A 12,431-nucleotide genomic window follows, 5' to 3' on the forward strand; every position below is an offset into this window, starting at 1 on the left:
TCTAATGCTATTGTCATTTGCCAATTTATAAAACAAAGAAAATGACAACATCATTCTAAATTCACAAACTGAATACTGATTCCCTATGGATGCATGATAATAGAGTTAGCAGGCGCAGAGTGTCTTTACTGTCCACTGACAATCTTCAGTGCAATCGTGGAAAGTCCCACGGTAGTTCCTTTTTTCATTTTAATCTGAAGAGATGAACCATCCAACTTCTCCCTTCACACAAATTGTATTTTTGGCTCATTACCATGGAAGTGTGATGTAAACGTTCTTATTTTCCGAACTTATATGCATTTACATTCAATTTGATGTTGTTTTTTCACAAAACTAGCTAAAGAAAATGTGTCAACTGATGCTTCCATGTAGTATTAGCAAGCTAATAGGCTGCCAAAAGCGATGTTTTGTGATTTAAAAAAAATTAGTTCTAGTTCAAGTTATTGTATATGTGGTTGGGGACCTCTGGTTAAGAGTGAAGACTTTAAAGTGTAAGCGCATGACTGTCTAGTCAGTTAAAAATGTATGCAGCACAGTGTCGTTAGCGATGGAAAAGTCAGCCATGTTGGTAAGCAAGCGAGTTGGAGCAGGGTTAGACATAACGTGGGGTACAATGTATTCACTGGCTTATAGTGGACTATACAATGAAGCTATGCACAGTGTTTAAAATGTATTGATTATTGATTACACTGTTGTCGTGTCCCTTGGCAAGACATTTGACTCGCAAAGCCTCCCACATTGGTATGCGAGTTGAAGTGGAGAGGCTTGAATTGGCAGCCATGTTTCTATCTACCCCATGGTGGCTGTGGATACAGATGTACTCGAATACCACATCAGTGTGTGTGACTGATGAGTGATTGAATAATGGGCTGTGTCTTATTTAGAGGAAATTGTCCATAAGTATGAAGGTGAAGTGAATAACGGTGAATGGTTGTTTGTCTATATGTGCTCTGCGATTGTCTGGCGACGCCAAAGACAGCTGTGATAAGCTCCAGCATACCCGCGATCCTAGCGAGGGTAAGCAGCATAGAAAATATATTGCTAGTTAGTTCACTTCATGGGGGCAGAAACCAATATCCAATATAGCCGTATCTTAAGTTAGGATGTTACTAAACAAAGAACAACATTAGCTAGTGATTGTTTGCTAATGTGTTTCCCTTATATTGACCCCTTAGTTGTTTTTGAACATGTTTTTGCATGTTCAAATATAGGTCAGCTGTAGACCGGGGCTCTGCTTGGAATTCTGGGCCCCCCAGCAACTGTCACCATGTCTCTATTTTTTGGGGCCCCTCACTTATCCCCCCTATATGGCACCCTATCGCTGTAGACACTGTCAATCAATCACTGGGACTTTGTTCTGCTATTCAAAGTTAGGCAATCAAATGTTGTATTTTGAAAGGTTGAAAGGCTGGATCAATTATTTTTTTGTTTAGAATTCTTCCTGAATTTCCTAGGCTTTTAGTGTGGCGATATGTGTCCTGTCATGTAGATCATAGCCATTTGTTATGATAGCATTGTGAAGAATGGCGGACACACGTAAACGCACGCGCACACTGAGGTCCAACATCCTGGTACTTCTGTGCGTTGTCAAGGCAGCCTGTGTACGGTTGGCTGGCGGAATCGAGCTGCAGTGTCCTGCCTGGTCTGTCCTCGCACCACAAAAAAAGACAAAACCTCCCCCTAAAAACTATCCTGGAAAAAAAAGTTAGATGTAAGTCAAAGAAAAGGTAAACGACCGTGCATGCTTTTATTTTCTTAGCGGGTTCTTTTCGACAGCGGGAGTAGACAGACGGCAAGGACAAGAGGAGGAAGATGTCCATTGTGAGACACAGCCTGCTTGAACGCCCCCCAAATGGCGCACTCTTTTTTTATTTACGCATGCACGCATTCAAACGCTTCGGCGTTCTTCGCCGGCTTCGATTTGAGCCAAGGAAACGGTCGATAAATTGTAAATATTTGTCGTCGACGGGTAGAATTGTCGTGTCATAATAGACACGTTTAAAGGGGCAGTGTCACCCCCGTTTGTGCTTCCGGCTTCTAACACGTCTCCCAAAACATGTTTGTAGATGGGTTAGGTTAGCACAATGTGACCATGTACTATTGTCTTAACCTTTTAACACCTAGTATAAAGAGTCCTAACGTGTATTTTTTTGTTTTTGTATCAAAATCGGCTATTTTACACGTCGTATACTGTGAGAGTCATTCATGCTAATCTCTCAAAATACATTGTGTTCATATACCAGTCTAAAATATGATTACAAATTTTGTTCATACAGCAAGTCAATTCATACTGACAATATTAGGAATATTTGGTACTTGAAGGAGCATGAGGAACCTAAAATATAGCTGAACTTAATTTTCTCTAAACAGGTTCATCCTAATATCGCTAATTGTTTGTGAGTAGTACATATTTATTATTGTTTTCAGTGCAATTAAAAACAGTAATTTGATATTCCAGATTATGCCTCATGTTTGATGTGCTTCCTTAGGACACCCGATTGCCAATGTGATGCTGTCCACGCTGTGATAACATGAAGAAGAACAAGCTGTGTCATTGAGGACCGAATGAATGGATGGATCCATGTGACCAGCCATTTTGATGAGATCTGACGCGCCATACAAGCTGGCGACAGCATGCCAAGCGTCAAAGGGAAAGGCGGTTCTGCATCCCAGCGGTATGACGAAGCCACTCTGGCGCGCAGAAGGGAATACTGGCGAACCCAGAAGCGGCAGCAGAGGGCCCGTCTTTCGGGGTCCGGAAAGAGACCAAAGCGGGAGAGTGCACTTAAGGTCTGGCATCTGAGTGCTCCTACGGGCGTGAATTGTACCTCATCTAGGCCTCAGAGATCTAAAAGAACTGACAGCACTGCGACCACGGTAACCAATGGCTGCTCAGCTAACATCGCACCGCAACGCAGATCACGACAGAGGACACACTTTGCGTTACGCTCTCAGAAACCACGCCCTGAAGTACCCTCCTTGTGTGACTCGGCGCCTATCAAGACAGAAGACACAACACCTCAAACAGGAAGCAACAATGCAGCGTCTCTTCCTCTGCTCCTGTCTGAAGAGGAGAGGGCAGCTCGGCGCAGAGAGCACTGGAGGTTAAAAAAGCGAGAGCAACGAGCCAAGATGGCCGCAAAGCTCTCCAAAGCCAGAGAACGGACGCAGAACAGAAACCTCACATCAGAGAGGACAAGTGCTACTCATCCTACTCCAAAGGTGAAAACACAAATACTAGCAAATAATCATAATAGGAACAAAGCCTCCCAAATAGGAATACCTGATGGTAACTTGGAAAGAAAGCCTCCACATTTTGTACCGCCCTCCGCCCCTCGAGCAATCACCAGATGCAGTACACCTCGGCAGAGATTCATAGAAGCTCAAAGACATCTAAAAGTCAAATCCTTGTCTTTGGCGTCAACCTTTAATTTGAGACACATTCTCCGAATAGATACCTGTGACACACCAGAGCAGATCATCTCCAAGCAGAGGGAATACTGGCGCATTAAAAAAAGAGAACAGCGGGCAAATATGACAATGGAGGCCAAGGTCCGGCTCAAGGAGAAAGACTCCCTGATGCGAAGAGTCCGACGCTATCAGAAGATCCTGGAGGACATGAGGAGGGCCCGAGCGCTGGCTCAGTCGTCAGGAAGCATCCTAAGCCACGGGTCTGAGACCATCGGGGGCTTCATCAAAGAGGACGGGACGGTGTCGGTTAACGTTCCCCAGTTGGTTTCCTTAAATCCCAACACATCTAAAAGCGGAGAAGGACTTGATGCTTCAAATCCTGCTGATGCTAAGTGGACGCCACTTTGTGTCAAGCAGCTCCCCCCTCAGGTCAACGTGTCCCCTGTTGGAGCGGCCATTAAAAGCACAAACACATCAACCATACAAAGTGCCACCAGCACCCTCACCCTCACCCATCCCCAAAGACAGCAGAATTTCGTTCCTGGAAATCCGCCCGCAGGTGGATGTGTCATGAGAATGGCCGTGTCAAATAGCGTACTCTCTTCGGATCTGGCATTGACAGAGGAGGCGAAGATGGCCAAAAAGCGGGAGTACTGGCGGTTAAAGAAGCGCCAACAGCGAGCTGCACGGGCGACCCGACTGAGGCAAAGTGTGTCTGAAGCAAGACACGCAGCAACATTGCAACGGAGGAAATCCCTGCGACAAGCAGCAGCAGCAACCCCTGTGGCACCAAGCGGGCCTCCTCCGGTGGTGAGTAAATTAAACCAAGCATCTCTTTCAAACGACAGCCGGTCTCCCACACTACATGCTAATGCCATCAAACAGGAGCCCACACCAGCATCTAACCTAAACGACACCCCACAAGCAGCCATATGTCCAGACCTCAAACCCCCAGCCTGCCCTGCCTCTGCAGTGCCATCACCTCCAGTGCCTGAGCCTGACCTAGCTGTGGCTGCAGACAGCCAGGCTACTACTCTGCTAGCGGTGGCCTCCATGAAGAGGCTCCTGGAGGAGTCGCTAAGCACGGTCAACAGTGAGTGTAAAAGCAAAGAACCCCAAGTTAAGGCCGAGATTAAAGAGGAGGCTTCGGAGCCAAATTTAACTCCTGCGGTTCCCATCGTCGCTGACTTCACACTGCAGGTCAAAACCCAGCCCCCCCTCAAGGACGACCAAACAACACCTCTTTCTACCTCAGACGTGCAGCCCACCTGCAAGGAGTCACCCCAAAGCACTCCCGTAGTCAAGAACGAGGGCACCCCCATGCTGTTGTTCCATCAGAACTGCACCTCAACACAACCGCCTAAACTCCATCACCTCCCTGAGCGCATAAGAGAGAATCAAATCGATGCCGCTTGTCGGCAGACATTGAGCGCGGTGGAGCAGAGCACCACGAGCAGCCTGCAGAAGAAGAGGGAATACTGGAAGCTGATGAAGAGGCAGCAGAGGGCCCGTTTGAAGGACCAGCTGAAGGAGAGGCGGCTTCCCCTGAGAAGCAACCAGGTGATGTTTTTGGTTGTTATGTATTTATGATGTGTGCTATTTCATGAAGATCTCCGTGTGTGTGAGGATGAAACCTGACTCATAGCCTGCAAACATCTCTTGAGAGATTTGACACTGGGGTAGCAAAAATAGCTTTCGCTTGGGGTGGGGGGGTTAAAATTAAGCAGGTCATTTGCTCGTCAACACCAAGACCAAAGTGGTGTGAAACATCTTGTAATCCATATATCAAGCAAGACACCATGGGCAATGTTATTCCTCCTACTTGTATCTTCTTGAATGGCTTTTTTTCCCCACAGTGTGTGTTTACATTTTGCAGGAAGTCATCAGTGTTGTGTTGTTTTGCCTTTCAGGCTCCAGCTCTTGTTGTCAACTCCATCAAATCCATGAAGGCCCCAGCAAAACTTCTCCCCAAGGCACCCATACCTTCCTTTTCGTCAGGTAGAAAAATTCCCACTTCTCTAGCTCTCACTTCCTCGTCTTATAGTGCTGAGACGTCGACGGACACGATTAAAGTAAAGCACCCTGTCACCAGCGAGCCATGTGACATGAATGAGCCACACGCCATGTCATCTTCACTTAAGTGGACATCCAGAAGCACAGATTTCCTCGCCGCTCTCAAACCCCCGGACAACCCTCTTTCCACCATCAAGCTTTCTCCAATTGAACCCCCTAGCCAAACCCCAAACCCAAATCCCAATAAAATCACTCCGAGCTCCAAACATTTCCAAGCCGTGGCACCTTTAAGCACCATGGGTCCTCCCAAGCCTGTCCCTGGGGAATCCAAGGAGGACTTTCAGAAGAGGAAGCGGGAGTATTGGAGGATAAAAAAGAAGGAGCAGAGAGCGAGGAAGGCTGTTGGTGATAAAGGGATCGCTCCGGGTAGAGCCTCCAACTGCAAACCCATCCTGCATGCTCAGGACATGCACATTCAGGTACTACAACCTTCATTCATTCATTCATTTTCTACCGCTTTTTCCTCACGAGGGTCGCGTGGGGGGGTGCTGGAGCCTATCCCAGCTGTCTTTGGGCGAGAGACGGGGTACAGCCAATCACAGGGCACATATAGACAAACAACCATTCACACTCACATTCATACCTATGGACAATTTGGAGTCGCCAATTAACCTAGCATGTTTTTGGAATGTGGGAGGAAACCGGAGTACCCGGAGAAAACCCACACATGCACGGGGAGAACATACAAACTCCACACAGAGATGGCCAAGGGTGGAATCGAACCCAAGTCTGGTACTACAACCTTCATTCATTCATTTTCTACCGCTTTTCCTCACGAGGGTCACAGGGGTGCTGGAGCCTATCCCAGCTGTCTTTGGGCGAGAGGCGGGGTACACCCTGGACTGGTCGCCAGCCAATCACAGGGCACATATAGACAAACAACCATTCACACTCACATTCATACCTATGGACAATTTGGAGTCACCAATTAACCTAGCATGTTTTTGGAATGTGGGAGGAAACCGGAGTACCCGGAGAAAACCCACGCATGCACGGGGAGAACATACAAACTCCACACAGAGATGGCCGAGGGTGGAATCGAACCCAAGTCTGGTACTACAACCTATTAAAAAGAAATATTTCTTCATTAAAAATGTCCGGTGAAGAAGGTTAGCCGTGTTCACCATGACAACAGGAAACACTAATCTTGTTTTTACATTGTTAAATGCAATGAAAATATCCAATTAACAAGACTTAATCTTCCTGTTTTATTGGGAGTATTGTTCCTTTTGATTGGCTGTGAGTGAGACGAGTTTAAGTATAAGTATATTAAACAGAACTGTTTTTTATTCAATTTCATCACAGCAGGATTCCTATCAATGGGGGACCTCTGGTCATGTGACTGAAGAATCAACACATCTCATCAGGTATAATACTTGATTTGCTCTGCCTTGTTTTTTTTTTTGTTATAGTTGTTGTTTTATCAAATGTTGCTTTTGCAGCAATTCCATGCACACTGAGGCCTACCCAGATTACACAGTGCCACTACAAGGTGAAGTATTGATATGTTTTCAATAAAATCTGAATAAAAGGCTAATTTTCCTAATTACCTGGTGTGGTCAGATGAGCTTTTGTTTCCCAATGACGAGCACCATCCCGGCGGCGAAGACAGTCTTATATCGGAGCCCACGTGGAGGAACATCTACCTCATGGACTACGACCCCCTTAATCAGCTGTTGGTATGCATGGTGTGCGGCGACCTGCAGTACTCCCACAGTCTGGAGGGGGTCCGCGCCCACATCGAGGAGGCCCATCCACACACGCTGTCCCTGGAGCCGGCCGAGCGGCGCTGCATCTTGGAAGGCTGGGATGAGCAGGTGTCCCAGCGGGAGCGCTTCTTTACCAGCCAGCTCCAGCAGCATGGAGCTACTCTGCCGGGTAAAATGCTCTCCTCGTGTCTTTATACACTTTAAAGCACTGTAAATATTTACAACATATTGCGCAACTGCAGGGTCTTGAGACACATGCTAACTCGCAAACTAGAGAGCTAGTGACCTAAACGGTAGCCTTCAAGTTATTTCCTTTAAACTTAAATAGCCAAAAACTTACCACTTCCACACGGATAGGGAGGATAACTATTAACAGTTATTTAACCTTTAACATGAACATTAATCAAACGTAATAATTTTTTCTGGGTACATGATACCATACAGCATCCATATCAAACTTGCGCGGGCCGCACTAACATTAAACTTTCATATCAAGGCGGGGGCCTCAAACGAGCGTCCTGCGGGCCACTCGTTTGAGGATTAGATAGATGTTGTATGGTATTTTATTTTAAGTCTTTTATTTACATAATTTCCGGAAGGGACAGGACATATTTGTGTTCTTCGTGGACACTTAACTGGTTTGTCATTCATTTATAGCGTTTTTGTTTATACTCTCTTTCTCTCAAAACCATAAAAATATGCACTGTTCATATCTTTATAAGGGGACGTGAACCGACAAAATCAGTACGAGATAAAATACTTAGAATAATTAGTATGCAGCATGTTTGAAGTTTCATTTTTTTTTTCTCACATTTGTTTTACAGAAACATACAGGAAGTGACGTGCAGGGCTGGCCCCCACCAGGAGAAAAATATCTCTACCTAGCATGTTTCAAGAGAAAACTTTGAATTGAAACGCATCCGAATTACAATAATTCACATTTCATCTAGTGTGCTATGTTTGGACGAGCCCACTCGTGAAAGCACAAGAACGGCGGCTGTTGTTGTTGTTGATGTACAGTTGAGGATAAAATTATTAGCCCCTCTAGAAAAATTTCACTGTTTTTAAAGTATTTCCCAAGTACTTTTAAACAGAGCATTACATTTTAACACAGACTTTTTAGACATTCTTGTGTTATTTTGGATGCTTCCAATATTTTAGTTTGCACACTGAAATGAAAATATTCCTAATAGTCAGTTGAATATCCTTTTTGCTGGATAACAACGTGCAGTCATTAGTTATAGTTTTCAACAAGTCTCTCACACTTCTTTTGAGCAACCTCAGCCCATTGTTCTTTGGAGAATCTCTCAAGCTCCTCCAGATATGATGGCGTTCTGGCATGGACATTCTTCTTCAGGTCACCCCACACATTTTCAATGGGATTCACTGACATTAATTTTGGTCTTCTGGAGATAGTTCTTCACCAAGAGAGACTTATGTTTTGGTATCGTTACCATATTGGAGGATGAAATGACGACCCAGACCCAGTTTTACTGCCGACTGCTTGAGGTTTTCTTTCAAAATCTTCCCATATCTTTTATTTTTTGTTCATGATTCCTTCCACTTTGACAAGATTTCCAGATGCCCACAAGATAATACTCCCAACATGTTTCACTGTGGGGATGGTGTTCTACCTTTTTTCTCCAAACACAAGCAGTGTCTCTATGGCCAAAGAGCTCTTGTTTGGTCTCATCAGACCATAGGACACATACTCCAGGTTGTCCTGAGCATAATTAAGTCATATTTAAGGGTTGAAGGGGTCTCTTCTTGGTCTGCAACCTTGCAGTACATTCCTGTGCAGAGCTCTGGTGATTGTTTTCGGTCTTCTTCTGTCATTCACCAGCGTCTTGTCAGTTTTTCTGGGGTCTTTAGACACATCCGTTTTTGTCCAGGGTCTTTGAAACCTTCCGCTTCTTACCTCTGCAAAGCTTGTTCTCTATTGTGCGGCTGTCCTTGAATCTTAGGATTATTATACTTCTTACTCCAGTTCTTGACACTTGGAAACACTTGGATAATAGCATTGTACACTGTTCTCCTGCTATGTGTGCATCAATAATTATTATTTTTCTCAAGTCCAAACTGATTTCTTGAATTTTTGGCATAGTGCTTTCTCAACTAAGAGCTCAAATACCCATACTTAGGCTTTTAAATCATGTTTTAACTTAATTGTTGAGTGAAATCGCCCTATTCACCTGGTCAGCTTTAAGAACATCACCTGTGAAGTTAAAGCACATCATTTGCACAAATGACTTAATAAATGGTCATTTCTTAAAGGGGGCTAATAATAATGTAACTGGTCATTTTAGTTATTTCTTCAATAAGTCTGTTTTGGTGTACAAATATAAATAATGCTACGTCGAAAATCCCTTGCTCTGTTAAAAAAGTACTTGGGAATATTTTGAAACAACTTCAAATTTCAAAGGCGGGCTAATAATTTTGTCGTCAACTGTATTTGTATACTGTATATTATTTTGTATACCTTTCTTTAACAGTACTCCAAGCACTTAATCTTGTTTGAAACACTCATTTTTTTTTAAGACTTATCATTGTGATTTGAATCTGTGTGATTTGAAAAAGGCAATAAGAAGTAGTGTGTATTAGTATGCGTCAAATACACAATAATCACTCGGGATTGATCAGCCTTGGTCATGTGACTGCTGTAAATAGAAAATACTGTATTTGAGATGCCAAATTTCAGACGTTCCGGCAGCCTTTATTTATTATTTATTGTGTTGTTGATTTTGCTGGAGAAGATTCCAACGGCTGCAGGGGATCCCCTCCGAGTGTCTTTGTGACTTGTTTACTATTTCAAAAGGGAATGTTTTCAAATGCCTTTCAAGAAATAAAAGATTTTGTACGGGACAAGGTCTTTTCATGCTATAATAGGAAACTAAATGACAGCCGTAAGTCACTCTTGCTGTGGATTTATTTGTTATTACTACATTTGTACAATGTCATGATGTCTTCCTCACTGCTTCATCCCACTACTCCTCCTTGGTTCCTCCTCCTCCTCCTCTTCTGGTGTAGATGCTTCTCTCTGGGTTTCTGTACGAGAGCTGTGGTGGTGTTCTGACTCTGTGTAGGTTCCAGCCTGGAGCTCCCTGGGTCCGGGTTCCAGGCGGAAGAGGGTGGTGATCTGACCCAAAATGGGGTTGGTCTCCTGGAGGCCAGAGATCCACTGGTTGAGGGTGACCTGGTCTCCCTGGTTGGTCATACACATGGCAAACACTGGACCTTCATCCACTGCGGGTACAAAGACACAAGTTCAAGGATACAACTTTGATGTATTTCTTGCTGCAGACAAAATACGATCATCTCACGGTCTTCTACGTCAAACGTCTCGATGTCTCCAAGGTCACGGTCATAGTCAAGGTCGAGCTGCAGAGGGTAGCCAAAGGAGCGCTCTGGATCGTAGGGTTCCTCCACCTGGATACGGACAAGTCAGTCGTGCCAAGAAAACGTTTGCGCCAAAGTCGTTGTCACCTTCTCGTCTGGTGGCGTGGGGTCAGCGCGAAGCACGTAGTACTGGACGCATGTCTTCCTCAGCCACAGTGGGAAAGGTCCCTCCACAAACACCGGCCTGCTGGGGTTATGCTTGGCTAGGAGCTCCATCTGGCTGGGACTCTGGATGCCTGGTGGGGTACACCATGCTGTCAACAGTAGTACAGTAAGTTATATAAAGCAGTAATTTGGACCTACCTACTATGTGTGGAACTGTCATGTGGTCTTCCATCCCTTTGAGGGGCATCTGGTGAGAACAACAATGATGCCACTTTTCGCTTTGACAAATATTATAACTTTAACTCATCACCTGGTAAACGCTGACTTTAGCATCCAGGTCGCTTGCGATGCGTTTGAGGCTGAAGCGAGCCAATTCTACTGGGTCTTCAGGCAGCTGATGCGGGATGGGGAATGGGTTGGCGTGTTTGAATCTAGGGAACCAGTACATAATGCGCTGGTACTTCCTCACAGCGTGGCCTTTCTCTCCAAATATCTGCACCAACAGCACCTTAGTTTCCACGTTAGGCGTGATGCCTAGGAGAAAAAAAATATTCATTTCAGCTTCAGAAAATTTAATATTTGAGAACTTGCTTCCCGGAAACACACACCGTAGGTCTCCATCTGTTCTAGTATCTGCACTGCGCACTCCTGCTGTCGGGGATAGTGGTTAAACATGCGCTGGATGAAGTTCCTGGGCACAAATACCTCCTTAGGAAAAACATCCAGGAGCTTGTTGTACACAGCCAGGTCTTTCTCCACACCAAACTCGGGCATCTTCTTAAGAGCAGCGTAGATGAACTCCACGTGACCCCGCCGTCTCACGTCAGCCTTGTTGAAAAAGTCCACCACCTTGTTGAAGGAGGCCTTGCTTTTGTTTTCAGGGGCCAACTCCTCAAAGAGGTCGTGAGGGACTACAGACTTGTTCTTGCCATCATTCTCTTTGAGGAACTCTGCTGGCACTCTGCGATCTTTGGAGCACAGTGGGCTGCTGTGGATACGCCTCAATACCTATCACGATGATGTATGAACTTTAAATCTACATTCATGGGGATTGTTGCTATCTCGCTGATGCTGCACAATGTTTACCTGAGGTTGTGTGTTGTGCAGGATGCTGGGATGACCAGATTGGAGCAGAGCGCCATATTTGCCTGCAAATGAGGCGGACTGGCCCAGCAGCCTAAGCCTCTGCAGCTGGATCAGGCAGTGTGCACACTTCATGATGGGGCCATCACTAGACAAACACCCAGGATGTAGAACTGGATGGAAAAAGCCACAAGGTAGTCAACACACTACAGTATTACAGCTATTGAAAACTATTGTTCATATCATATCAGTTTCATTGTTTTCACAAACGTCATTTTTATGGAGTAAAATCACATGTATTACTATTATATACTAATAACCATACATTATTGTAGAGCAGAACTATTTGCGTTATATGTATGTACTTAGTAAGTAATTTTGCTGTTCAATGGATGATAAAAACTGTCAATGCTGAATAACGTTAACATGAAAATATATAGTATATAAGTAAAATAACTAGTTTCTCTATTTGCGTCATGTTTCGCGAGATACGCACCGTTTATTAAACGTCTCCTTCAGCGATTATTCTTCATGGGTGCCACCATGTTGGAAAGCCAACTGACTTCCGGTTGCCATCCTCAAACACATCCCCTTTACGCAAACAATAGTTCCGCTTCTCTTGTTTTGTCATTCTTTGAAGAATTTGTAAAACTG

At 44.7% G+C, this 12,431-nt stretch overlaps 2 protein-coding genes across 6 annotated transcripts; one reads left to right on the forward strand and one right to left on the reverse strand.

The window, feature by feature from the left end:
* Window positions 1-1,546: 1,546 nt before the first annotated feature.
* Window positions 1,547-10,058, forward strand: si:dkey-28a3.2 (uncharacterized). Of its 5 annotated transcripts, none has more exons than XM_058067896.1 (7): window positions 1,547-1,711; window positions 2,490-4,971; window positions 5,322-5,903; window positions 6,790-6,851; window positions 6,927-6,976; window positions 7,048-7,362; window positions 8,018-10,058. In XM_058067896.1, exons 2-7 carry the CDS (start codon window positions 2,635-2,637, stop codon window positions 8,032-8,034), a joined length of 3,363 nt encoding a protein of 1,120 aa, XP_057923879.1. In that variant the 5' UTR covers window positions 1,547-1,711; window positions 2,490-2,634; the 3' UTR covers window positions 8,035-10,058. The 5 variants fall into 5 exon arrangements, with proteins under 5 accessions (XP_057923879.1, XP_057923882.1, XP_057923878.1 ...); XM_058067899.1 differs by having other exon boundaries at window positions 1,550-1,727; window positions 6,793-6,851; XM_058067895.1 differs by having other exon boundaries at window positions 1,551-1,727.
* A 30-nt stretch (window positions 10,059-10,088) lies between these two features.
* On the reverse strand, window positions 10,089-12,425 carry ecsit (ECSIT signaling integrator). Its single transcript, XM_058068027.1, has 8 exons — window positions 12,274-12,425; window positions 11,781-11,950; window positions 11,303-11,702; window positions 11,005-11,228; window positions 10,893-10,941; window positions 10,677-10,825; window positions 10,514-10,619; window positions 10,089-10,436 (listed from the first exon to the last, which is right to left on the reverse strand). Exons 2-8 carry the CDS (start codon window positions 11,910-11,912, stop codon window positions 10,162-10,164), a joined length of 1,335 nt encoding a protein of 444 aa, XP_057924010.1. The 5' UTR covers window positions 11,913-11,950; window positions 12,274-12,425; the 3' UTR covers window positions 10,089-10,161.
* Window positions 12,426-12,431: the final 6 nt, after the last annotated feature.

The sequence above is a fragment of the Doryrhamphus excisus genome, chromosome 3 (assembly GCF_030265055.1).
Source record: "Doryrhamphus excisus isolate RoL2022-K1 chromosome 3, RoL_Dexc_1.0, whole genome shotgun sequence".
In the NCBI taxonomy this organism is placed as follows: domain Eukaryota; kingdom Metazoa; phylum Chordata; class Actinopteri; order Syngnathiformes; family Syngnathidae; genus Doryrhamphus; species Doryrhamphus excisus.

Excerpts from the sequence above, each read along its gene's own strand:
- ecsit (XM_058068027.1), bottom strand. The coding sequence starts at position 11,912 with ATGAAGTGTGCACACTGCCTGATCCAGCTGCAGAGGCTTAGGCTGCTG. Across the intron at positions 11,229-11,302 it reads AGAACAGATGGAGACCTACG|GCATCACGCCTAACGTGGAA; the intron begins GTGTGTGTTTCC and ends TTTTTCTCCTAG. Across the intron at positions 10,437-10,513 it reads GACGTTTGACGTAGAAGACC|TGGATGAAGGTCCAGTGTTT; the intron begins GTGAGATGATCG and ends TTGTACCCGCAG.
- si:dkey-28a3.2 (XM_058067896.1), top strand. The coding sequence starts at position 2,635 with ATGCCAAGCGTCAAAGGGAAAGGCGGTTCTGCATCCCAGCGGTATGAC. Across the intron at positions 6,852-6,926 it reads GAATCAACACATCTCATCAG|CAATTCCATGCACACTGAGG; the intron begins GTATAATACTTG and ends TTGCTTTTGCAG. Across the intron at positions 6,977-7,047 it reads TTACACAGTGCCACTACAAG|ATGAGCTTTTGTTTCCCAAT; the intron begins GTGAAGTATTGA and ends TGGTGTGGTCAG.